Below are 27,830 nucleotides of genomic sequence, written 5' to 3'. Positions count from 1 at the left end.
GACCTTCAATTCTTAGAGGATATACATATGGATAAGGATGTACATGTATTCCATGGGATAATGATGATGATGTTGATGTTGTTTCCTGCATATGTATTGTAATATGCCTTAAAGCTTCAAGTGACAAAAGTTAAAAAAAACAGATTTCGGTACTGACATATTTTCGGACTTGTTTGTGGATCTGTTTGTTAATGTGTCATATATTTGGGCCATTAAGGTTTTTTTATAGTTATAAATATATTTCTTTCTTATTTGTTGTAAAATAAGTTGCAGAAGATGCATAAGGTATACATCCTAGTGAGAAGCAAAAGGTATAAAATCTTATAAAGTTTATATTCTTGGGGTTTGGCAGCCATTTGGGCTTATCAAAGGGATTTGGGAAACACTTTAAACACCTCAGATATGTGGAATTCTCATATTGAGATTTGAAAATACTTGGGTAGAAATAGGATTTTGTTTGGGACCTTCAAAGAATATTTTCTTGTAACTCATATTGTAATTTCTTGTAACAACTTTATGAAATTATATTCCTCAAGGGACATATGTCAAACACGATGTCCTAAACAACTGGTTCGACAAGTTAAACCAGAAACACCACAATAGTAAGTACTAGATGATATAGCAGAAAAGTAGTAAATAATATGATAATTATTTACTAGTTCGGTGAATCCACACCTACGTCTAAGGGGTTGAGTGCACAATCATAAAAGGAAATTCACTATTAGTAGTTTAGTATAATTAATCTTACAAGCAACAACAAACCATATGTCGTTCAATTCCTCTTCCTAACACTACCTAATGACTTTCTATTTAGGGTTCACCCTAAACGTGAGAACCTACTCACTTTCTTCTCAATCACACAACCTGTGATTGGAGATTCCAACTCAATAATCAATGTTGACTAGTAGCACTCAATTTTAGACAAACTAATTATGCCAAGTTGGTAAAACACAGTGGTGTACATGCAGCATTAACAAGGGCTCAAAATAAACTCTAGTACTCTAAAATCTTCAATGTATTGTTTGACTTCCAATGAAGGTTTCGAGCTCCTTATATAGCATAATAATTTTAGGTTTTTCTTCATGGATTTGAGATTTGATTTTGTCTAGAATCAATGTAGAATTTATTGGACATAATTTGCTTCATAAATCTCTCCAACAAGACATGATTTGTTTCAATTTAAATTCAAATGTAAATCTTCAATTAAATATGAATCAATCTTCGCCCAACTGTAAAAAAAAATCACTTAATCATATTTCTAAACCAATAGCAATAAAATTTAATCAAATATTTGACTAGAAAATCTTCCAAAACGTAACAATATTGACCTATTGAACAAGGCAACAATGGACTTTGTGGCCCAATGGATAAGGCGCTGATCTACGGAACCAAAGATTCTGGGTTCGATCCCCAGCAAAGTCGCTTTTAAATTTTACTCATTATTTAATATATAAATAAAATGAACACAACTTAGGCTAAATTAAAGTTTTGATTTTCTATTTTGTTTCTAACACTTAACAAAGTTAATATATTTTTAGTTTTTATTGAAAATTCAATTTTTTTTTAATCTTTTAATTTTGTAATCAAATGTTAGTCTTACCTAATTGCCTTTATTTATCATATTTTCCTAAGCATATTAATACACATTGTTCTCTATTTTCAACCATGCGCTTTGTGTACCCCCAATAGTTATCTTTTGTTACATTTTATTTAAGATAAGCTAACTTATCATTGTCTAGTAGGAATTAACACAATCTTGTGGAAACAAAATTTAATAAATATTATTACTTGATAACAATGTTGGTAAACTTGCCAATTAAGCTTATTAGTCTCTAAGGGCAAACTCGGTCATCTAGACCTATATCAGGCGCTCATTGTGCTTTTCCATTGAAAGGGATTGCTTATGAACGATGATAATATGCTTGCAAATGTTTGTTTCATAGTTTATTGTAGGGGTTGTAGGGACTCCTTCGTCTTGTGAAGGTTTGCCATGTGATAGTGGATCACATTTATTTTGTTGTGAATCTATAAGATGTAACATAGGAACTTCAATTCTTAGAGGATATACATATGGATAAGGATGTACATGTATTCCATGGGATAATGATGATGATGTTGATGTAGTTTCCTGCAAATGTATTGTAATATGCCTTAAAGCTTCAAGTGAGAAAAGTTAAAAAAAACAGATTTCGGTACTGACATATTTTCGGACTTGTTTGTGGATCTGTTTGTTAATGTGTCATATATTTGGGCCTTTAAGGTTTTTTTTATAGTTATAAATATATTTATTTCTTATTTGTTGTAAAATAAGTTGCAGAAGATGCATAAGGTATACATCCTAGTGAGAAGCAAAAGGTATAAAATCTTAAAAAGTTTATATTCTTGGGGTTTGGCAGCCATTTGGGCTTATCAAAGGGATTTGGGAAACACTTTAAACACCTCAGATATGTGGAATTCTTATATTGAGAGTTGAAGAGATTTGAAAATACTTGGGTAGAAATAGGATTTTGTTTGGGACCTCCAAAGAATATTTTCTTGTAACTCATATTGTAATTTCTTGTAACAACTTTATGAAATTATATTCCTCAAGGGACATATGTCAAACACGATGTCCTAAACAACTGGTTCGACAAGTTAAACCAGAAACACCACAATAGTAAGTACTAGATGATATAGCAGAAAAGTAGTAAATAATATGATAATTATTTACTAGTTCGGTGAATCCACACCTACGTCTAAGGGGTTGAGTGCACAATCCAAAAAGGAAATTCACTATTAGTAGTTTATTATAATTAATCTTACAAGCAACAACAAACCATATGTCGTTCAATTCCTCTTCCTAACACTACCTAATGACTTTCTATTTAGGGTTCACCCTAAACGTGAGAACCTACTCACTTTCTTCTCAATCACACAACCTGTGATTGGAGATTCCAACTCAATAATGAATGTTGACTACTAGCACTCAATTTTAGACAAACTAATTATGTCAAGTTGCTAAAACACAGTGGTGTACATGCAGCAATAACAAGGGCTCAAAATAAACTCTAGTACTCTAAAATCTTCAATGTACTGATTGACTTCCAATGTAGGTTTCTAGCTCCTTATATAGCATAATAATTTTAGGTTTTTCTTCATGGATTTGAGATTTGATTTTGTCTAGAATCAATGTAGAATTTATTGGACATAATTTGCTTCATAAATCTCTCCAACAAGACATGATTTGTTTCAATTTAAATTCAAATGTAAATCTTCAATTAAATATGAATCAATCTTCGCCCAACTGTAAAAAAAAATCACTTAATCATATTTCTAAACCAATAGCAATAAAATTTAATCAAATATTTGACTAGAAAATCTTCCAAAACGTAACAATATTGACCTATTGCACAAGGCAACAATGGACTTTGTGGCCCAATGGATAAGGCGCTGGTCTACGGAACCAGAGATTCTGGGTTCGATCCCCAGCAAAGTCGCTTTTAAATTTTACTCATTATTTAATATATAAATAAAATGAACACAACTTAGGCTAAATTAAAGTTTTGATTTTCTATTTTGTTTCTAACACTTAACAAAGTTAATATATTTTTAGTTTTTATTGAAAATTCAATTTTTTTTTAATCTTTTAATTTTGTAATCAAATGTTAGTCTTACCTAATTGCCTTTATTTATCATATTTTCCTAAGCATATTAATACACATTGTTCTCTATTTTCAACCATGCGCTTTGTGTACCCCCAATAGTTATCTTTTGTTACATTTTATTTAAGATAAGCTAACTTATCATTGTCTAGTAGGAATTAACACAATCTTGTGGAAACAAAATTTAATAAATATTATTACTTGATAACAATGTTGGTAAACTTGCCAATTAAGCTTATTAGTCTCTAAGGGCAAACTCGGTCATCTAGACCTATATCAGGCGCTCATTGTGCTTTTCCATTGAAAGGGATTGCTTATGAACGATGATAATATGCTTGCAAATGTTTGTTTCATAGTTTATTGTAGGGGTTGTAGGGACTCCTTCGTCTTGTGAAGGTTTGCCATGTGATAGTGGATCACATTTATTTTGTTGTGAATCTATAAGATGTAACATAGGAACTTCAATTCTTAGAGGATATACATATGGATAAGGATGTACATGTATTCCATGGGATAATGATGATGATGTTGATGTAGTTTCCTGCAAATGTATTGTAATATGCCTTAAAGCTTCAAGTGAGAAAAGTTAAAAAAAACAGATTTCGGTACTGACATATTTTCGGACTTGTTTGTGGATCTGTTTGTTAATGTGTCATATATTTGGGCCTTTAACGTTTTTTTTATAGTTATAAATATATTTATTTCTTATTTGTTGTAAAATAAGTTGCAGAAGATGCATAAGGTATACATCCTAGTGAGAAGCAAAAGGTATAAAATCTTAAAAAGTTTATATTCTTGGGGTTTGGCAGCCATTTGGGCTTATCAAAGGGATTTGGGAAACACTTTAAACACCTCAGATATGTGGAATTCTTATATTGAGAGTTGAAGAGATTTGAAAATACTTGGGTAGAAATAGGATTTTGTTTGGGACCTCCAAAGAATATTTTCTTGTAACTCATATTGTAATTTCTTGTAACAACTTTATGAAATTATATTCCTCAAGGGACATATGTCAAACACGATGTCCTAAACAACTGGTTCGACAAGTTAAACCAGAAACACCACAATAGTAAGTACTAGATGATATAGCAGAAAAGTAGTAAATAATATGATAATTATTTACTAGTTCGGTGAATCCACACCTACGTCTAAGGGGTTGAGTGCACAATCCAAAAAGGAAATTCACTATTAGTAGTTTATTATAATTAATCTTACAAGCAACAACAAACCATATGTCGTTCAATTCCTCTTCCTAACACTACCTAATGACTTTCTATTTAGGGTTCACCCTAAACGTGAGAACCTACTCACTTTCTTCTCAATCACACAACCTGTGATTGGAGATTCCAACTCAATAATGAATGTTGACTACTAGCACTCAATTTTAGACAAACTAATTATGTCAAGTTGCTAAAACACAGTGGTGTACATGCAGCAATAACAAGGGCTCAAAATAAACTCTAGTACTCTAAAATCTTCAATGTACTGATTGACTTCCAATGTAGGTTTCTAGCTCCTTATATAGCATAATAATTTTAGGTTTTTCTTCATGGATTTGAGATTTGATTTTGTCTAGAATCAATGTAGAATTTATTGGACATAATTTGCTTCATAAATCTCTCCAACAAGACATGATTTGTTTCAATTTAAATTCAAATGTAAATCTTCAATTAAATATGAATCAATCTTCGCCCAACTGTAAAAAAAAATCACTTAATCATATTTCTAAACCAATAGCAATAAAATTTAATCAAATATTTGACTAGAAAATCTTCCAAAACGTAACAATATTGACCTATGGCACAAGGCAACAATGGACTTTGTGGCCCAATGGATAAGGCGCTGGTCTACGGAACCAGAGATTCTGGGTTCGATCCCCAGCAAAGTCGCTTTTAAATTTTACTCATTATTTAATATATAAATAAAATGAACACAACTTAGGCTAAATTAAAGTTTTGATTTTCTATTTTGTTTCTAACACTTAACAAAGTTAATATATTTTTAGTTTTTATTGAAAATTCAATTTTTTTTAATCTTTTAATTTTGTAATCAAATGTTAGTCTTACCTAATTGCCTTTATTTATCATATTTTCCTAAGCATATTAAAACACATTGTTCTCTATTTTCAACCATGCGCTTTGTGTACCCCCAATAGTTATCTTTTGTTACATTTTATTTAAGATAAGCTAACTTATCATTGTCTAGTAGGAATTAACACAATCTTGTGGAAACAAAATTTAATAAATATTATTACTTGATAACAATGTTGGTAAACTTGCCAATTAAGCTTATTAGTCTCTAAGGGCAAACTCGGTCATCTAGACCTATATCAGGCGCTCATTGTGCTTTTCCATTGAAAGGGATTGCTTATGAACGATGATAATATGCTTGCAAATGTTTGTTTCATAGTTTATTGTAGGGGTTGTAGGGACTCCTTCGTCTTGTGAAGGTTTGCCATGTGATAGTGGATCACATTTATTTTGTTGTGAATCTATAAGATGTAACATAGGAACTTCAATTCTTAGAGGATATACATATGGATAAGGATGTACATGTGTTCCATGGGATAATGATGATGATGTTGATGTAGTTTCCTGCAAATGTATTGTAATATGCCTTAAAGCTTCAAGTGAGAAAAGTTAAAAAAAACAGATTTCGGTACTGACATATTTTCGGACTTGTTTGTGGATCTGTTTGTTAATGTGTCATATATTTGGGCCTTTAAGGTTTTTTTTATAGTTATAAATATATTTATTTCTTATTTGTTGTAAAATAAGTTGCAGAAGATGCATAAGGTATACATCCTAGTGAGAAGCAAAAGGTATAAAATCTTAAAAAGTTTATATTCTTGGGGTTTGGCAGCCATTTGGGCTTATCAAAGGGATTTGGGAAACACTTTAAACACCTCAGATATGTGGAATTCTTATATTGAGAGTTGAAGAGATTTGAAAATACTTGGGTAGAAATAGGATTTTGTTTGGGACCTCCAAAGAATATTTTCTTGTAACTCATATTGTAATTTCTTGTAACAACTTTATGAAATTATATTCCTCAAGGGACATATGTCAAACACGATGTCCTAAACAACTGGTTCGACAAGTTAAACCAGAAACACCACAATAGTAAGTACTAGATGATATAGCAGAAAAGTACTAAATAATATGATAATTATTTACTAGTTCGGTGAATCCACACCTACGTCTAAGGGGTTGAGTGCACAATCCAAAAAGGAAATTCACTATTAGCAGTTTAGTATAATTAATCTTACAAGCAACAACAAACCATATGTCGTTCAATTCCTCTTCCTAACACTACCTAATGACTTTCTATTTAGGGTTCACCCTAAACGTGAGAACCTACTCACTTTCTTCTCAATCACACAACCTGTGATTGGAGATTCCAACTCAATAATGAATGTTGACTACTAGCACTCAATTTTAGACAAACTAATTATGTCAAGTTGCTAAAACACAGTGGTGTACATGCAGCAATAACAAGGGCTCAAAATAAACTCTAGTACTCTAAAATCTTCAATGTACTGATTGACTTCCAATGTAGGTTTCTAGCTCCTTATATAGCATAATAATTTTAGGTTTTTCTTCATGGATTTGAGATTTGATTTTGTCTAGAATCAATGTAGAATTTATTGGACATAATTTGCTTCATAAATCTCTCCAACAAGACATGATTTGTTTCAATTTAAATTCAAATGTAAATCTTCAATTAAATATGAATCAATCTTCGCCCAACTGTAAAAAAAAATCACTTAATCATATTTCTAAACCAATAGCAATAAAATTTAATCAAATATTTGACTAGAAAATCTTCCAAAACGTAACAATATTGACCTATGGCACAAGGCAACAATGGACTTTGTGGCCCAATGGATAAGGCGCTGGTCTACGGAACCAGAGATTCTGGGTTCGATCCCCAGCAAAGTCGCTTTTAAATTTTACTCATTATTTAATATATAAATAAAATGAACACAACTTAGGCTAAATTAAAGTTTTGATTTTCTATTTTGTTTCTAACACTTAACAAAGTTAATATATTTTTAGTTTTTATTGAAAATTCAATTTTTTTTTAATCTTTTAATTTTGTAATCAAATGTTAGTCTTACCTAATTGCCTTTATTTATCATATTTTCCTAAGCATATTAAAACACATTGTTCTCTATTTTCAACCATGCGCTTTGTGTACCCCCAATAGTTATCTTTTGTTACATTTTATTTAAGATAAGCTAACTTATCATTGTCTAGTAGGAATTAACACAATCTTGTGGAAACAAAATTTAATAAATATTATTACTTGATAACAATGTTGGTAAACTTGCCAATTAAGCTTATTAGTCTCTAAGGGCAAACTCGGTCATCTAGACCTATATCAGGCGCTCATTGTGCTTTTCCATTGAAAGGGATTGCTTATGAACGATGATAATATGCTTGCAAATGTTTGTTTCATAGTTTATTGTAGGGGTTGTAGGGACTCCTTCGTCTTGTGAAGGTTTGCCATGTGATAGTGGATCACATTTATTTTGTTGTGAATCTATAAGATGTAACATAGGAACTTCAATTCTTAGAGGATATACATATGGATAAGGATGTACATGTGTTCCATGGGATAATGATGATGATGTTGATGTAGTTTCCTGCAAATGTATTGTAATATGCCTTAAAGCTTCAAGTGAGAAAAGTTAAAAAAAACAGATTTCGGTACTGACATATTTTCGGACTTGTTTGTGGATCTGTTTGTTAATGTGTCATATATTTGGGCCTTTAAGGTTTTTTTTATAGTTATAAATATATTTATTTCTTATTTGTTGTAAAATAAGTTGCAGAAGATGCATAAGGTATACATCCTAGTGAGAAGCAAAAGGTATAAAATCTTAAAAAGTTTATATTCTTGGGGTTTGGCAGCCATTTGGGCTTATCAAAGGGATTTGGGAAACACTTTAAACACCTCAGATATGTGGAATTCTTATATTGAGAGTTGAAGAGATTTGAAAATACTTGGGTAGAAATAGGATTTTGTTTGGGACCTCCAAAGAATATTTTCTTGTAACTCATATTGTAATTTCTTGTAACAACTTTATGAAATTATATTCCTCAAGGGACATATGTCAAACACGATGTCCTAAACAACTGGTTCGACAAGTTAAACCAGAAACACCATAATAGTAAGTACTAGATGATATAGTAGAAAAGTACTAAATAATATGATAATTATTTACTAGTTCGGTGAATCCACACCTACGTCTAAGGGGTTGAGTGCACAATCCAAAAAGGAAATTCACTATTAGCAGTTTAGTATAATTAATCTTACAAGCAACAACAAACCATATGTCGTTCAATTCCTCTTCCTAACACTACCTAATGACTTTCTATTTAGGGTTCACCCTAAACGTGAGAACCTACTCACTTTCTTCTCAATCACACAACCTGTGATTGGAGATTCCAACTCAATAATCAATGTTGACTACTAGCACTCAATTTTAGACAAACTAATTATGTCAAGTTGCTAAAACATAGTGGTGTACATGCATCAATAACAAGGGCTCAAAATAAACTCTAGTACTCTAAAATCTTCAATGTATTGATTGACTTCCAATGTAGGTTTCTAGCTCCTTATATAGCATAATAATTTTAGGTTTTTCTTCATGGATTTGAGATTTGATTTTGTCTAGAATCAATGTACAATTTATTGGACATAATTTGCTTCATAAATCTCTCCAACAAGATATGATTTGTTTCAATTTAAATTCAAATGTAAATCTTCAATTAAATACGAATCAATCTTCGCCCAACTGTAAAAAAATCACTTAATCATATTTCTAGACCAATAGCAATAAAATTTAATCAAATATTTGACTAGAAAATCTTCCAAAACCTAACAATATTGACCTGTTGCACAACGCACCAATGGACTTTGTGGCCCAATGGATAAGGCACTGGTCTACGGAACCAGAGATTCTGGGTTTGATCCCCAGCAAAGTCGCTTTTAGATTTTACTCATTATTTAATATATAAATAAAATGAACACAACTTAGGCTAAACTAAAGTTTTGATTTTCTATTTTGTTTCTAAAACTTAACAAAGTTAATATATTTTTAGTTTTTATTGAAAATTCAATTTTTTTTAATCTTTTAATTTTGTAATCAAATGTTAGTCTTACCTAATTGCCTTTATTTATCATATTTTCCTAAGCATATTAATACACATTGTTCTCTATTTTCAACCATGCGCTTTGTGTACCCCCAATAGTTATCTTTTGTTACATTTTATTTAACATAAGCTAACTTATCATTGTCTAGTAGGAATTAACACAATCTTGTGGAAACAAAATTTTATAAATATTATTACTTGATAACAATGTTGGTACACTTGCCAATTAAGCTTATTAGTCTCTAAGGGTCAAACTCGGTCATCTAGACCTATCTCAGGCGCTCATTGTGCTTTTCCATTGAAAGGGATTGCTTAAAAACGATGATAATATGCTTGCAAATGTTTGTTTCATAGTTTATTGTAGGGGTTGTAGGCACTCCTTCGTCTTGTGAAGGTTTGCCATGTGATAGTGGATCACATTTATTTTGTTGTGAAACTATAAGATGTAACATATGACCTTCAATTCTTAGAGGATATACATATGGATAAGGATGTACATGTATTTCATGCGATAATGCTAATGATGTTGATGTAGTTTCCTGCATATGTATTGTAATATGCCTTAAAGCTTCAAGTGAGAAAAGTTAAAAAAAACAGATTTCGGTACTGACATATTTTCGGGCTTGTTTGTGGATCTGTTTGTTAATGTGTCACATATTTGGGCCTTTAAGGTTTTTTTATAGTTATAAATATATTTCTTTCTTATTTGTTGTAAAATAAGTTGCAGAAGATGCATAAGGTATACATCCTAGTGAGAAGCAAAAGGTATAAAATCTTAAAAAGTTTATATTCTTGGGGTTTGGCAGCCATTTGGGCTTATCAAAGGGATTTGGGAAACACTTTAAACACCTCAGATATGTGGAATTCTTATATTGAGAGTTGAAGAGATTTGAAAATACTTGGGTAGAAATAGGATTTTGTTTGGGACCTCCAAAGAATATTTTCTTGTAACTCATATTGTAATTTCTTGTAACAACTTTATGAAATTATATTCCTCAAGGGACATATGTCAAACACGATGTCCTAAACAACTGGTTCGACAAGTTAAACCAGAAACACCATAATAGTAAGTACTAGATGATATAGCAGAAAAGTAGTAAATAATATGATAATTATTTACTAGTTCGGTGAATCCACACCTACGTCTAAGGGGTTGAGTGCACAATCCAAAAAGGAAATTCACTATTAGTAGTCACTACAACAAACAAGACCTTAGACAGCGCTTTTTTTAGCCTTAGACAGCGCTTTAAAGCGCTGTCTAAACCTCCGCTGCTAAAGGTTTAGACAGCGCTTTTTTAAATCTTAAAAGCGCTGTCTAAGCCCCCCCCCCCCCCCCCTTAGACAGCGCTTTGGCCAAAAGCGCTTTATAAGACCCTCTTATTTTAAATTTTTTAGGTATACCTTAGACAGCGCTTTTGAAAAGCGCTGTCTAAACCCCACCCCCTTAGACAGCGCTTTGGCCAAAAGCGCTTTCTAAGACCCTCCTATTTTAATTTTTTTAGGTATACCTTAGACAGCGCTTTTGCCTAAAGCGCTTTCTAATCCCCCCCTTAGATAGCGCTTTTTACAAAAGCGCTGTCTAAGGTATACGAAAATTTTTGAAGCTTTTGTTTTAAACCACATTTTTTCCAGGTTTATAAACCAGAATTTCTACCTGTTTTCAACCAGATTTTGACAGACTATCACATTTTATATATGCCATTTTGGCCTTTTTTCTACCAATTTTTGGCTAACAAATATATATATATACCAATTCAAACCAATTTTGCCTTAAATGTATCAAAATATATACAAATTTATGTACACATTTACAAGTCATAACATATACTACAAATGTACACATTAATTACACAAATTTATGAACAAACATTGAGCTTTATCAAAATTAAACTAAATATTTGTACTAATCACCATGTTAATGCCTATTATTAGGTTGCCATGGCAGTAGTAGCAGCTTCAAGCAGCCTCCTAGCATCTGTGCCGTGTTCAGGTAACTCTGCAGGGGTCTGCCAAAAATTACAAGCAAGGAATTAATTGTTATTAAACTCCTTTAAGAGCAAGGAATGGATAGTTATTTAAAAACAACAAATATACCTTTCCATATAAGTTTTCCTTTGTGGCTGATGCACCATTAGAAAGCAACAACCTAATTACATCAGCATGCTCACCTCTTGCAGCATGATGAAGAGGCTGCAAAAATGGTGACAAAATATGGCAAACAAATCAGAAGAAATTAAGTAAACAAAGATGAAATAGGACTAGGAATTGGGATTGAGCCGGTATCTCTAGACATTCGACTCCCCCACCCCATCCTAAAGAAACACAGATATTTATAGTAGATTATACTATTAGTAGGATTGACTTAAGCCTCATGAATAGAAACTTAAATTTTAAGAAGGGTAAAAAAACTCACAGTATCACCCTCAGAATCGACTGATTCTAACATCCTTTTTATATGCTCGGCGTCATTAGCTCTGTTAAGTAGAAGTTGGACTATCTCCAAAAACCCTGATATTGCCATTCAAAGTAGAACAACATCACAAATCTCAACCAAAAATACAAAGAGATTTCAACGTATAAAACATGATTTCAAGTTAATTCCACCTCCTGCACACGCATCGTGTAAAGGAATTGCTCCATCCTCATCTTTAGCCTCCAAATCAGCTCCTCTTTCTAGTAGAAGCTGCCGTTCATTATACAAGATCAATAATTCACGTGTTTCAAAACAATAAAAGAGAAAAAAATTGAAGGAGCAAAATAACAAACCTGTGCGCATCCAAAATGGCCGTACAAACAGGTCAAATGAAGAGCGCATCCCCATCCTCCAAAGGTTCATCAATACTACCACTCAAGTTATCTGAAATTATGCCAACACGTGGATAACCATCATCAGAATTAACAAAATGACATCCATTAGTTACCCAATATTCTAGTTAGCGTGTCTTTTAGCTCACATATCAAAACATAAAAGCTATAGTAGATCATTCAATGGTCATGGTTCAATTCTCAAAAGAGACTAAACCAGGATCAAAATACTCAAAATTACCGAACATTAGACAGTGTATTCATGGTTCAACCAATTGCAATATTCAAAATAATGAAATAACCATAATTTTCTCTGCAAATCATCTCAAACCTCCTCCAATTTAAAAATATATCCTCTACAATTATTCATATCAAGAATCAATTTCCATAAAAAATAATACAGTTTATCTAAAACAATAAAATTCATAGAGCTACAACCATGTTCACTCATCATTGGCAATTGACAATAATATATCTCACAAGTTATATATCTATCAAATAACAGTAAAAAAATAGGGTTTTGGATTCATAATTTTCTATGGAGAAGTAGGGTTTAAGAGAGAGGTAAACATTGAAGTAAAACAGAGACTAAAGAATTATGATGTGGAAGAAGAAATTGAGAGAAAGGAGAATAGAAACGATTTGTAGCACTTATTCTTTGAAAAACCAAGCTTGATATATACCTGTATCATACTTGTTGCTATCAATATCTATGCCAATAACCCGTGATGCACCAGCACTTTTTGCACCCTCTGCAACCTGTCAAGTACAAATTATGAATCATAACAGTAGCACACAAACAGGGAAAAACATGAACATCTGATATTGTAACTTTAGAAACTTACAGCAAGACCAACAGTTCCAAGGCCGAAAATTGCAACAATTGACCCTGGCTCAACTTTTGCAGTGTTCCAGACAGCTCCAAGGCCTAAAAAGTGAAGAAATAAAATAGTAACCATAAACTCGCAATAACAAGTGAACCAGGTTTAGGAAGGATACATATCCAAGAACACGTATTAAGGAAGAAATATAACAATTAACTAATAAGACAATCAAAAGCAAACTTCTTATTTCAACCCACCAATCTCCCCCCGGTATTGCACCCCTGGTTAAACCATCATTCTCCATGGAGCCATGACCTACAAATGGTGAGAAACAATGTCAAGGTAAAGTCAACATGTGAGTGAATGCCTAATGAAACAAAGCAAGATATGAAATGCAAGAAAATGGTCAAGAAATTCGGCAGCATAACCAAAGTCAGAACCATATTGTACTGTAAGCCAAAGCATATGATACACAAGCTGCACTACACATGATCATGGTTGTGGAATACAAGAGTTTAACAAAAATTCAGAATCATGAAAGATCCTTGCAAGGCATACTGACCTGCTATGATCTTACTGAACTACATGAAGCTAGGGATACACATTCTGAAAAATCACTGAGTTAAGACCAACATGTCCTAGTCCCATGAAGCATTGTCCTCCATACCTGCACATAATGGGACCTAGCAAACCAAAGTTGCACATCAAGCAAAATCCTGCTACCAGTCAGTAAACATTGGAACCATTCACAACATGAAACTAGTCAACATGCTCAACCACTATGGACAATCCAACAATCACATGGATAAGCCAAGGCATTATGGAATTACCTTGCAAAGCTGCCAACAGATACTTATTATACCAGCCAGGATCTTGCAGCTAGCCATGAGCAAATAAGACCATGCCACAAATCCTGCAATGTCAAGCCAGTTCCAAAGTGGTCAACCAGAAGATAAACCCTGAACAAATGGAGATAGTGTTACAGTACAGAACATACCATCAAAATCAGGCTACAATGCTGACCAAAGCAATATACTCATAGAAGTCTTCGACTACTTGGGTCTCTTTAAAAGTCTCTTGATGTCTCGTCCATGCTCACTTCAATAGAATCAATAAATCAAATATTGAGTCTTCAAATTTCAAATTTGGATAACAAGCTTCACCATCCTATGATAGAAGAAAAAAGAGAATAGAGAATGCTAACTGTGATATGGTATAACATATATAGTTAATGGAAATTTTTAAACTACTATAAGAATCAATAAACTAATTAAATTACGAAGTGCATGATCAGGGTTAAGCAATGAGAAGAAAATTCACAATCCCAATCAGATAAGTGTATGACATGGCAACCGCGATAAACATTAGCGAAACTGTTTAGAAGATCTTATAGAAATAGCTTATGACATGTCCATAAGTTGTTTTCAACTTATAACGGTTTGTTCGGCCTTAAGCTTGTGTCGGCCCTAACCCTCCACTCGTTATTGCAGGAAGGTGACAGTGAGGATTCAAAAGTGGAAATATCGATTTGAAAATGACTTCTTAAATAAAAGAAAACTCACCGGTGGTAACAGGTCCAAGAGTGGCTTGCTTGTACAATCCATAAAGGATAAGCAAGTTTTCATTTGATGGACTCTCTTTTAGAGTCTTGACTTTCGCAGCATGCTCCTCAAAATCCTCCTGCATCACATTAACCAAGTGTGTAATGCTTGAAGTAATCATTTACTTATACTTATAAGCATAATATCAAGCACATGCAGAATTTTGATACTATTTCTATGAAAATGAAAAACATCACATGTTATGTTCATGTTCAGTACAGAGATCAGATTTAACATTCCTGCATAAAATTCAGCAAACAGTTTGAATCACATCATTTGAATAACAGGGTTTTTTCATACTGATAGCATTGAACAATTCCCAGTAACCGATTGCTGATAAAGAACTCCCCCAATTATAGTAAAAAGCAAACAAACCAGACCAGCAGGACTAGCATGCTTATCCCAAATCGTCACATTAATAGCCACCGTGAGAAACTTATTCACAACCCCAGTAACCGTAAAAGCAGTAGCCGAAACCGCTTTTCTCGCAGCAAATCCAAAGAAACTGATAAGCAAACCAAACACACAAGACAAAGAAACCGCAAGAAACGCATTCATCTCAAACAAACTCCCGGTACTCGAATTAATCGCATTCGAAACCTCAAAATTCTCTCCAGTTAGAAACCAAAAGAAAGGAGCAATCATTAAAGACAAGACATTGTTATAAAGAACAAAACCCCAAGTATTCAACCCAAGACTCATAACCATATGCTTGATATAAACCATCTCAGTAGTAATCGTAACCAAATAAGCAAAAGCCCATGAATAAGCGGTAAGAGTAAAACCCGAATCGGTAGCAACATAACCAACGGCACCAGCAAGAATAACAACAAGCGAGAAAAAAGTAAGGTTAGAAGGCGAAGGTTGACCTCGAAAAGCGGTATCAGCGAGAGCAACAAGAAGAGGGGTAAGAGATCTGAAAACAATGAAGGTATCAACGTTAGCGTGACGGAGTAGATTCGTGTTGGTGAAGATAGCGAGGAAGAAAACGAGTGCGGCAGGGAAGAATTTCTTGGCGATCGGAATGGTGAAAGGATCGTGATGAAGAAACCCTAATTTTCCGAAAAGGTAAACGCCGAGAGCTGAAGTGAGGTACTGTAAAGCGGTTAAGAGACCAGGGTAGTTGAATTGAGTGATGGCGTATTTGTTGATTATCGCTAACAAGCTTGAACAGAGAGCGTAACCTATCACCAAACCGCTTGTGGCGTAGTGCGGTGGCTTGGTTGATGATGACATTGTTGCGGTTTTTTTTGAAGGATTCAACAATGGTGTGAATTGGTTGAGAAAAATGGGGTTTTTAGGGTTGATTGGATTGGAGGAAATTGGTGTTTGTGTGTGTGTCAGTGAAGTGTAAATTGGGAGCAGAATGAGTAGAGGAAAAATGAAGAGGGAAAGAGGACAGCGCTTTTGGTTTTAATTTTTTTTATAATTTAAAGACTTTAGACAGCGCTTTATCAAAAGCGCTGACTAAGGTCTATATTTAAAAGCGCTTTCTAAAAGCGCTGTCTAAGGGGGGGTCTTAGACAGCGCTTTTAGAAAGCGCTGTCTAAGACCCCCCCTTAGACAGCGCTTTCATTATTTTTTTGGAACATTTTCCGTGTTTTATTTTAATTTTAACCTTAGACAGCGCTTTCTTTTAAAAGCGCTGTCTAAGATGCGCTGTTAAAAGTCATTTTTGGCGTAGTGAGTTTAGTATAATTAATCTTACAAGCAACAACAAACCATATGTCGTTCAATTCCTCTTCCTAACACTACCTAATGACTTTCTATTTAGGCCTCACCCTAAACGTGAGAACCTACTCACTTTCTTCTCAATCACACAACCTGTGATTGGAGATTCCAACTCAATAATCAATGTTGACTAGTAGCACTCAATTTTAGACAAACTAATTATGCCAAGTTGCTAAAACATAGTGGTGTACATGCAGCAATAACCAGGACTCAAAATAAACTCTAGTACTCTAAAATCTTCAATGTATTGATTGACTTCCAATGTAGGTTTCGAGCTCCTTATATAGCATAATAATTTTAGGTTTTTCTTCATGGATTTGAGATTTGATTTTGTCTAGAATCAATGTAGAATTTATTGGACATAATTTGCTTCATAAATCTCTCCAACAAGATATGATTTGTTTCAATTTAAATTCAAATGTAAATCTTCAATTAAATATGAATCAATCTTCGCCCAACTGTAAAAAAAAATCACTTAATCATATTTCATAAACCAATAGCAATAAAATTTAATTAAATATTTGACTAGAAAATCTTCCAAAACCTAACAATACTGACCTGTTGCACAAGGCACCAATGGACTTTGTGGCCCAATGATTAAGGCGCTGGTCTACGGAACCAGAGATTCTGGGTTCGATCCCCAGTAAAGTCACTTTTAAATTTTACTCATTATTTAATATATAAATAAAATGAACACAACTTAGACTAAATTAAAGTTTTGATTTTCTATTTTGTTTCTAACACTTAACAAAGTTAATATATTTTTAGTTTTTATTGATTTTTTTTTTAATCTTTTAATTTTGTAATCAAATGTTAGTCTTACCTAATTGCCTTTATTTATCATATTTTCCTAAACATTTTAATACACATTGTTCTCTATTTTCAACCATGCGCTTTGTGTACCCCCAATAGTTATCTTTTGTTACATTTTATTTAACATAAGCAAACTTAGCATTGTCTAGTAGGAATTAACATAATCTTGTGGAAATAAAATTTTATAAATATTATTACTTGATAACAATGTTGGTACACTTGCCAATTAAGCTTATTAGTCTCTAAGGGCCAAACTCGGTCATCTAGACCTATCTCAGGCGCTCATTGTGCTTCTCCATTGAAAGGGAGTGCTTATGAACGATGATAATATGCTTGCAAATGTTTGTTTCATAGTTTATTGTAGGGGTTGTAGGGATTTCTTCGTCTTGTGAAGGTTTGCCATGTGATAGTGGATCACATTTGTTTTGTTGTGAAACTATAAGATGTAACATAGGACCTTCAATTCTTAGAGGATATACATATGGATAAGGATGTACATGTATTCCATGGGATAATGATGATGATGTTGATGTAGTTTCCTGCATATGTATTGTAATATGCCTTAAAGCTTCAAGTGAGAAAAGTTTAAAAAAACAAATTTCGGTACTGACATATTTTCGGGCTTGTTTGTGGATCTATTTGTTAATGTGTCATATATTTGGGCCTTTAAGGTTTTTTTATAGTTATAAATATATTTCTTTCTTATTTGGTGTAAAATAAGTTGCAGAAGATGCATAAGGTATACATCCTAGTGAGAAGCAAAAGGTATAAAATCTTATAAAGTTTATATTCTTGGGGTTTGGCAGCCATTTGGGCTTATCAAAGGGATTTGGGAAATGCTTTAAACACCTCAGATATGTGGAATTCTTATATTGAGAGTTGAAGAGATTTGAAAATACTTGGGTAGAAATAGGATTTTGTTTGGGACCTTCAAAGTATATTTTCTTGTAAGTCATATTGTAATTTCTTGTAACAACTTTATGAAATTATATTCCTCAAGGGACATATGTCAAACACGATGTCCTAAACAACAGGTTCGACAACTTAAACCAGAAACACCACAATAGTAAGTACTAGATGATATAGCAGAAAAGTAGTAAATAATATGATAATTATTTACTAGTTCGGTGAATCCACACCTATGTCTAGGGGGTTGAGTGCACAATCCAAAAAGGAAATTCACTATTAGTAGTTTAGTATAATTAATCTTACAAGCAACAACAAACCATATGTCGTTCAATTCCTCTTCCTAACACTACCTAATGACTTTCTATTTAGGGTTCACCCTAAACGTGAGAACCTACTCACTTTCTTCTCAATCACACAACCTGTGATTGGAGATTCCAATTCAATAATCAATGTTGACTACTAGCACTCAATTTTAGACAAACTAATTATGCCAAGTTGCTAAAACATAGTGGTGTACATGCAGTAATAACAAGGACTCAAAATAAACTCTAGTACTCTAAAATCTTCAATGTATTGATTGACTTCCAATGTAGGTTTCGAGCTCCTTATATAGCATAATAATTTTAGGTTTTTCTTCATGGATTTGAGATTTGATTTTGTCTAGAATCAATTTAGAATTTATTGGACATAATTTGCTTCATAAATCTCTCCAACAAGATATAATTTCTTTCAATTTAAATTCAAATGTAAATCTTCAATTAAATATGAATCAATCTTCGCTCAACTGTAAAAAACAAATCACCTAATCATATTTCTAAACCAATAGCAATAAAATTTAATCAAATATTTGACTAGAAAATCTTCCAAAACCTAACAATATTGACATGTTGCACAAGGCACAAATGGCGTACCTCATGTTGTGAAACCGCGTCTAACATGTGTCCATTCTACACCTCCATATAGCTTAAGCAAGCTAGATAATCTTTAAAACTTTTTATTGCTTGTCCATGTGTAGATCAATTTGATCAAACTGGGTAAGTAATTTCCCTATGTTTTGCCTATTATTATTTTTATTGCTTGAGGCCATTTTTTTGTTGTTATTGTTCTTTGTTCCACGCATCGAAGTTTTGGTGTATGAAATTCATTTGTACTAGTTTTCTTAACAAGTGGCGCCCACTGTGTGGCGAATGGGTTAATTTTACACAAGCTAAGAAGACTAAGATGATGGATAAGGCCAGAAGTGGCATTATCTTGTGGCACATAGATAAAGTATCAAGAGGAATTGCGAGGGAGAAGAATGTGACTAGAATGTGGGTCAAACTTGAATCATTATATATGACAAATTCATTGGCTCACGAATTGCGTCTGAAACAAAAACTTTATTCTTTCTGTATGGTGATGAATAATTCTATTGTAGATCAGCCAACATAATTTCACAAGATCATTGATGATTTGAAAAATATAGATGTGAAATTTTAAGATGAGTACAAGGCTCTACTCTTATTAAGCTCGTTACCCATATCCTTTTATCACTTTAAGGATGCCCTTATTTATGGAAAGGAAAGAACTATTACTTTTGATAAAGTTCATGCGACCCTAAGATCAAATGAGTTATCAAATTTGAAAGATTTGAAGGTTAACGATACTGGTGAAGGCTTAAGTGTCTCAAGAAGAATGAATGGGATTAGAGGAAACCAGAAAGAAAAAAATATAGGTCAAAATCCAAGTTCAATGTTTTTGATAAGTCAAAGTTTAAATGTTTCACTTGCCACAAAACCAATCAGTTCAAAAAGGATTGTCCCAAAAGAGGAAACAAGGGTGATCCTGTTCAAATTGTAATTACCTCACACAAATATGGTTATGAAAAATATGGCTCAATAGTGGTGCCAAGTTTGGAAATAAAGAAGAGTTGGGTTATGGATGCAGTTTTCTCTTATCACATGTGTACAAGGAAAGAATACTTTGATACTTTATAGCTGAAAGAAGATGGAGTCATTCAATTTTGAAACAATAAGGCTTGCAAAGTTCATGGTATTGGTACAGACAAACTGAAAGTGTTTGATGACCGTGAGTTTATTCTATGCAATGGGAGGTATGTTCCTAAACATAAGCGAAATTTGTTATAAATAAGCATGTTTGATGATATAGGATATTACACTAGAATTGAAGGTGTGGCGTTGAAAATTTCGCATGAGGCATTAATAATGGCTAAAGGGTCCAAAATGAGTAGATTTTTTAATTTGGATTGTTCCACTATTATTGGTCATGCATCAGTATCTAGTCAAGACCTTCTTGATAAATATAAATTGTGGCATTTGAGATTAAGGCATATGTCAGTGAAAGAGGTTTAGTTGAACTTGCTAAATAAGGTTTGATAGAGAGTGAAAATTTAAATAAACTAGAATTTTTTATAATTGTATTCTAGTAAAATAGCATAGGATGAAGTTAGAGAGTAGCAGGCTTAATTCTAGTAGACTTTTGAGTATGTTCACTCATATCTATAGGGGCCAGTAGGGTGGCAACTCATGGGATGGATTATATTATTGATGATCTCTATAGAAGAGTATGAGTCTACATTCTAAAAAGTAAAAGTGACACATTTGAAAAGTTTAAAGAATTGTATACTCTTATAGTGAATCAGTTGGAAACTAAATTGAATGTATTAAGAATTGAAAAATGGCCTGGAGTTTGTTTTAGATAAGTTTAATGAGTTTTGCAGGAAACATGGTATCAAGAGGCATAAAATCGTTCTCAACAAAATGGCTTATTATAACGCATGAATATAACCATTTTGGAGAGAGTGAGGTGCATGTTGTTGGGATTTGGGTTACCAAATTTTTTTTTTGGTGAAGTTGTTGCTACAACAACTTATTTGATTGATAAATATTCATCCACAAGAATAAACTTCAAGACACATATGGAATTTTTGAGTGGTAAATCGATAGACAGCTCAAATTTAAATTTGTTTGGTGTTTTTGTGTTTGCTCATATCAACAAAGACAAACTTGATGTTAGGGTTATGATGTGTGTCTTCATTGGTCATCCTAAAGAGGTTAAGGGTTACAAAGTATCCCAAAGGATCAAAATTTATCATAAGTAGGGATGTTACTTTTAATAAGACCTGTTTGGGAATGAAGTGCAAAGACCTATAGGTTAAAGAATTAGAAACTATGGTGGAAAATACTTGGTATAAGGTGGAAGTTTCTACTAGTTAGACTAGAGATAAGGAGGTAGTTGAGACTCCCATTTCAAGTAATATTGAAGGGAAACATACAGTGTCTCATAATTATCAGTTGGCTCATGATAAATTTAACAGGGAGATTGTACCACCTCAAATATACAGTTATGTTGATCTTATTTATTATGCTTTGAATGTGGCTGAAGGGTGACAAAACACAGAACCAAAGACCTTTAGAGAAGCAGTAAAATTTAAAGATAGTCAAAGATGATTGATGGTGGTAAATGATGAGATGAATTTAGTGATGAAGAAACATACTTGGGAGCTTGTAAGACTACCTAAGAAAAAAGGTGGTTAGATGCAAGTGGATCTTCAAGAAGAAGGAAGGTATTCCAAGAATTGAAAAACCAAGGTTTGAGGAAAGGTTTGTAGAGAAATGTTTTACTTAGGTGGAAGGGATTCATTACAATGAAATGTGTTCACGTGTAGTAAAAGATTGTTCTACAAGTATACTCATGGTAATTATAAATGAATATAATCTTGAGTTGGAGTAGATGAACGTCAAAACAACTTTCTTACACGGAGACCTTGAAGAAACAATCTATATGGAACAACCTTAAGGTTTTGTAGAAAATGAAGTTAAGGTATATTGGTTGAAGAAATCTTTGTATGGGTTGAAACAAATCCCAGGGTAGTGTTATCATCAGTTTGATGAATTTATTCTTAAACATGGTTTTGTAAGAAGTAATTATGACAATTACGTATACATATTGAACATGAATGATAAAGTCATTATCTACCTCCTTCTATATGTTGATGATATTTTTATTGTAAGTTCTAGCATAAACGAGATTGATAAGCTCAAGGAGATCTTGAATGGTGAATTTGAGATAAAAGATCTTAGTGAGGCTAAAAGAATTGTGGGTATGGATATCATGAGAATCCATAAGAAGATTGGATTTTTCTTATCTCAATCTAGTTACTTCAAGAAAGTGGTGGATCTTTTTATAACGCAAGATGCTAAAATTGTCAACACTCCTATGGATCATAACACAAAGCTTTCGGTTGAATAATGTACTCAAACTGAGTAAGTGAATAAGATAGCAGAATGTACTACCTATGGAAGTAGAGTTGAAAGCATTATGTATGGTATGGTTTGTAATAGACCATACATAGCATATGTAATCAACATAGTAAGTTATTTTTTGGAAAATCTTGGTCATATTTATTGGGAAGCTTTTAAGTGGGTGTAGAGGTATTTGAATGATTATCTAAAGGGTGGTTTAAAATACACAAGGTCAACTTAAAAGGAAAATGCTTTTGAGGGTTTTGTAGATTCAAACTATGCAGGTAATATGGACATTATAAAATCCATATCAAGTTTTGTACTTATGTTGTTTGGATAGCTATAAGATAGAGGAAAACACAAATATCAGTGGTCATGTTATCTACTACTCAAGAAGAATACATTGCCCTTTTTTAAGGGGTCAAGGAAGTTAATGATTACTCAAGAATGTGTGAATATAAATCGTCATAGTCAAAATGCCATTTACATGGCCAATCATCAAATTTATCATGAGAGGACAAAACATATTGACATTCATTTACACTTTATAAGGGGCATGATAGATTCAAAGGAGATTCAAGTTCAAAAAGTGCCCTCATAAGAGAATCCAACAAATATTTTCACCAAATCATTGCCAAGATAAAGGTTCAAGCATTGCTTGGACTTAAACAAAATTTGTCTAAAAGTAATTCAATATCCCCTAAAACATACAATGTTTTGCAAAATACAGTGGGGGTGACGGTCAAGCACTCATAGAGATGACAACCATCATTTCCTTGAGGTAAAAATGAAGAAAATTAGACAGTGAAAATGATAGATATTATGACGGCTGGAACCGTCATAATACATGACGCCCGTCACTGTTTGCAATTCCAAAACCTTTCAAAATGATACTCTTGAAGCGCTGATGAGTAGCTTGTCATCAAGATGGTGGTTTTCAACAGCGTATATGCACATCTTCCCACGTCTTAAAAACTGCACAAACTTCCCATCATCTCTCTTCTACCAATCACAACCACCGAAGATCCCTTTCAAAACCATCAAAATTTGATTTTTTTCTTCTTCTTCTTCTCTTTTCTCTCTCATTACTTTCAACCACCACTCCATTCTCTTTCTTATTCTTCAATACTAAAACCATACACTGCATATCCAAACCTTCATAATTTAACACCTCCATAATAATAAAAAACACGCATACCTCCATCCTCTTTATAACAAAAAATGTACCCACAACAAAAACATCATTTAAACCCTTTTTTTTTTCTTTTTGCTCATCGTCATCCGAAAGAAATCCTCTATGAAAATCCTTAGAGGATATTCATCATGAATAGGAGATAGGCCGAGAAAGAATGTTGCTGCAGTAGAACACCCCATGTGTATTGAGTTAGTATATCGATGAAACTTGCTTAGAAACTTTAGGTTTACTGGCTGATGTTAATTGGATGTTTGACCAACTTGGTTTGAGGCATTTTTGTCTCTCAAATATCCCACATTTGAAAGAATTACTCTTGAGTTTCTGAGCTCAGTTAAATTAGAGTATGGTAGAATATTGAGAGGCCATTTTGGTGTAGTCACTTTCTGATTATTTAATCAAGATTATGAGTTTAGCTTAACAGGGATAAGGGAATTGTTTCACCTCCATGTCATAGCTAGGGTCTAATGACCCTATGAATGGCCATGTTGCCTTTTATTTCTGCGGGCTTTGAAGGCACTTAACAGGAAATAGAGCCGCTAACATGGAGGGGAAAAAGTCTTCCTGCATCCATAATCTCGTTATTAGGTATGTTCAAAAAGTTCTCGCACACACTGTGTTTGGTAGGGGCAATAGTGCCGGTAATACTAACTTAAAAGAAATTTACCTAATTTATTATCTTCAAGCCTAAAAGAGTTCACATTGTGAGTTTCATGCTCGCACACATGGACAAGGTCGCTAATGCGAAGAAAGGTGATATTGTGGTGTGCGATTTGATTACCTTCCTAACCGAAGCCCTAGGAAATAACGAAGTGATTAGACGGTTAGTTCCTATCGTAGGAAACAAAATTGCTTCATATTTTATGCAGAGTTTGGTTACGAAAATAGGCCTGGACTCATTTGTTCTAATGATTAAAAACAAGGTTATTTGAAACGTGGTTTTGCCAAACTGGACAATCACCAATGTTCAAGATGAAGGTAATTCGTTGTATAGAGTGGATATTGATGTCCATGTTGATTCTGAGGATGAAACTAACACTAACATGAACTAGAGATAGCAAGTCCCTCCTTCTAGTCCACATCCACCTCCACCCCTCCCCGTGTACAAATTGAAAATTTTGAAGGTAATGCAAACCTCTATCAGAGTATTCTCGAGTATGAGTTAAATGCATTACAAGTCGAAGTGGAAGATTTGAGATAAGCTCAACAAACTCGTAATGATCGGGAAGATGAACGGAAAACGAGACATGCGCTAACTCATTTGATGGTCCGAAGAATGTTTTCATATCATATCCGACAAGGCCACATGCACCCACCTAATTTTGACATCTATGATTGATATTTTAGTAAGTTTTCTTTAGTAACTCATTTTATGCTTTTTAGTTTATTAGTTATTAATTTAATTTTGTGTGTTTTTAGTATTTTTCCAAGTTCTATCACTATAAATTTTTTCCCAAACATTTTGTTTTCGAAGAGTTAACTGCATTTGAGAAGAGATTTAAGGTTAAGGGCGCTAGGAAAATTCAGTAAATTTATTTTGTCCTAACGTCTATAGTCTCTCGATAAGATACTAATTAAACTTGAATTGACTTGTAAGCTCTACAATTGTACTTGTTTTTTTTATTAATTAGCATGAATGGTCTGACATAAAATTTTGTTTCGCATAATGTGTATTGTCTGGCTGAGAAGAAAAATAAAAACATAACAGTAAGGCATTAAAAGGAAATTGTAATTACTAAGTTGGGTAACCTTCACAGGATTATCCGCCCAACGGTGGTTGATCCCTAATGCCCAGAAAAAGAATATGAAAAATAAAACAAATGTGCGAATAAAAGATAGTTAATCAGAGTAAGTCAGGTATACCCTAAATAGACCACCTTTCCTAAAAGTTAGCTCGTCATCATTTTTTAAATAAAAATATTCCAGTTATGACCAATCTATGCTTTGTTTCCTTTTGTGGTATGAAATGCCTTAAAGTGATTGTTCGTGTTTTTGAAAAGAGAAAAAATCAAGATTAGAGGTTTATATTCAAGTTTGTATTAGAATCAATATCGTGGAGGGAGACTTCAATGTGTTTCTACAAAATATTTGGATTTAACTAGTATTGGACGAATTGACTTTAGGTTGAATTGATCATGTACTCCCGTATGAGTATCTATATCTTGTTGTCATGAACTTTTCTTTGAAAATCGTCGGCTTTGCTTAAATTCTTTCAACGCAAGTAATATTTCTTAAAGACAAGAAATTGTTCAAGTGTGAGGGAGTTTGATCATAAGTGTTTTTTACTATTTTAAATAGATTTATTTCCATGTGTTTCATATGTTTCCTTTGTATTTTATTACAAAATATGGGTAATTTCTCTATGTTTCAGATTTAAGACATTTGGCACAGACTATTGGGAAAAGAGAAGAAAAGGCACAAGAGTAGCAAACATACAAATGAATGACGGTTGGCCTGTCATGGAGATGACGTTCGTCATGACAACCAAAGACGCTCGTCATAGACAAGAACCAGGACTTCATGGGAAAAAAGAGAAAACAAAAAACCAGCATGCCATAAGCCATGACGGGTGGCCCGTTATTATCCATGATGCCCATCATGGCTCCCAAACCCCCACGTTTCAGCTGATTTTCCTGGCGGTTTCTAGTGGTTTTGCACGACCTTCACTGCATTCAACTACCATTTTAGTGCCAAAAAGATGCATATAAATGTATTGTAACTGAGGAAAGGGGGATCAAAGCATTATTATACTAGATTTTACTCATAATTTTCCATGGTTTTAAGTAAGTTATCAAGCTTTCCTTTACTTTCTGATGTGCTTTATTTCATTATTGCCTTCTTCATTTATTGTTGTATTGGAACAAAGTCTCCCCAAGAGAACTCTTATTATTATCAATATTCATTATATTCCAGGTTTTCTTTTCAGTGGTTTTACATTGTATGCTTTGTATTTTTATATCATTTTATCATTAATCATGTCTGGGTAATTTAGCTTAGAGTTTGAGACGTGAGGACTGTTGTACTGACAGACATCCTGCAAGTTGTCTGAGTATTAATTGTAACAAGAATAATGTTTTGATTTGAAATTTTTGTTTTAAAAAGAAAGATGTTTGCTACGAAAGTTGGAACACAGATATTATTTATGTGCCGAAAGGGCATAAACGAAATCCGACTTAGAAATCCGACCACTTAATCTTGAGATCGTGAAAGCATTTCTGAATTATTTGAGGAATTACTTTTTTTTTATAAATGGTATTTAAGTTTACAAGTCATGCTGCGAAAGTAGATGGATTGCAAGTTAAGAGTCCGATAGTGCACCAACGAAAGTGAGCATTACCACTAGTTTAGGTATTTTCTACAAAAGATAAATTCTCGTTGTAATCGATATCGCTGCTTGTATGAGTCAAGTTGGTGGACGAGAATCATAGTCTTGGATTCTTATTTTTATCATTAAGAGAATCAAATATTTTATCGTTTTGCACAAACTAACTAGTTTTCACATAACCTTAGATAAACATAGATACGATAGAGAACAGTAATTTATCATTGGTCTCTGAGGATGATAAATATTTTTACTACTTTGGTATTGTTATATACTTGCGGCGTATCAATATGACTTAAAACTTTAAGTGACAAAAGAGGAAGAAAAACATATTTCGGTACTAACATATTTTCGGGCTTGTTTTTGAATTTGTTTGTTAATGGATAATATATTGGGCTCATTAAGGTTTTAGGAGTTATAAATATGGTTTTCTCTATTTTTTGTAAAACAAGTTGCAGAAGGTAGAAAATCTTAAGTTTATATTTTGGGGTTAGACATCCTTTTGGGGTTATCAAAGGGATTTGGAAAACACTTCAAACACATTGGGTTTATGTGATTCTTATATTGAGGATTTGAGAGATTGGGGA

The 27,830-nt window shown here is 33.1% G+C and overlaps 1 protein-coding gene, 6 non-coding genes and 1 pseudogene across 7 annotated transcripts; 6 read left to right on the top strand and 2 right to left on the bottom strand.

Annotated features, from left to right (window-relative positions):
• The first annotated feature begins 1,349 nt into the window (after window positions 1-1,349).
• On the top strand, window positions 1,350-1,422 carry TRNAR-ACG (transfer RNA arginine (anticodon ACG)). Its single transcript has one exon. It is a non-coding gene; the product is annotated as a tRNA-Arg (tRNA).
• A 1,981-nt stretch (window positions 1,423-3,403) lies between these two features.
• Window positions 3,404-3,476, top strand: TRNAR-ACG (transfer RNA arginine (anticodon ACG)). Its single transcript has one exon. It is a non-coding gene; the product is annotated as a tRNA-Arg (tRNA).
• A 1,981-nt stretch (window positions 3,477-5,457) lies between these two features.
• On the top strand, window positions 5,458-5,530 carry TRNAR-ACG (transfer RNA arginine (anticodon ACG)). The gene has a single exon. It is a non-coding gene; the product is annotated as a tRNA-Arg (tRNA).
• Window positions 5,531-7,510: 1,980 nt separating this feature from the next.
• On the top strand, window positions 7,511-7,583 carry TRNAR-ACG (transfer RNA arginine (anticodon ACG)). The gene has a single exon. It is a non-coding gene; the product is annotated as a tRNA-Arg (tRNA).
• A 1,979-nt stretch (window positions 7,584-9,562) lies between these two features.
• On the top strand, window positions 9,563-9,635 carry TRNAR-ACG (transfer RNA arginine (anticodon ACG)). Its single transcript has one exon. It is a non-coding gene; the product is annotated as a tRNA-Arg (tRNA).
• Window positions 9,636-11,547: 1,912 nt separating this feature from the next.
• LOC127093748 (uncharacterized) lies at window positions 11,548-12,855 on the bottom strand (annotated as a pseudogene).
• A 2,456-nt stretch (window positions 12,856-15,311) lies between these two features.
• Window positions 15,312-16,308, bottom strand: LOC127097866 (GDP-fucose transporter 1). The gene has a single exon (XM_051036357.1). The coding sequence runs from the start codon at window positions 16,266-16,268 to the stop codon at window positions 15,327-15,329; it is 942 nt and encodes a 313-aa protein (XP_050892314.1). The 5' UTR covers window positions 16,269-16,308; the 3' UTR covers window positions 15,312-15,326.
• A 1,034-nt stretch (window positions 16,309-17,342) lies between these two features.
• Window positions 17,343-17,415, top strand: TRNAR-ACG (transfer RNA arginine (anticodon ACG)). Its single transcript has one exon. It is a non-coding gene; the product is annotated as a tRNA-Arg (tRNA).
• The last annotated feature ends 10,415 nt before the right edge of the window (window positions 17,416-27,830 follow it).

This window comes from Lathyrus oleraceus, chromosome 6, assembly GCF_024323335.1.
Source record: "Lathyrus oleraceus cultivar Zhongwan6 chromosome 6, CAAS_Psat_ZW6_1.0, whole genome shotgun sequence".
NCBI lineage: Eukaryota > Viridiplantae > Streptophyta > Magnoliopsida > Fabales > Fabaceae > Lathyrus > Lathyrus oleraceus.
The sequence above is the reverse complement of the archived record's forward strand: the minus strand, read 5'-3'. Positions and strand labels throughout refer to the sequence as shown.

Bases quoted from the DNA above. Each gene is read 5' to 3' on its own strand.
- LOC127097866 (XM_051036357.1), bottom strand. From the start codon at position 16,268: ATGTCATCATCAACCAAGCCACCGCACTACGCCACAAGCGGTTTGGTG.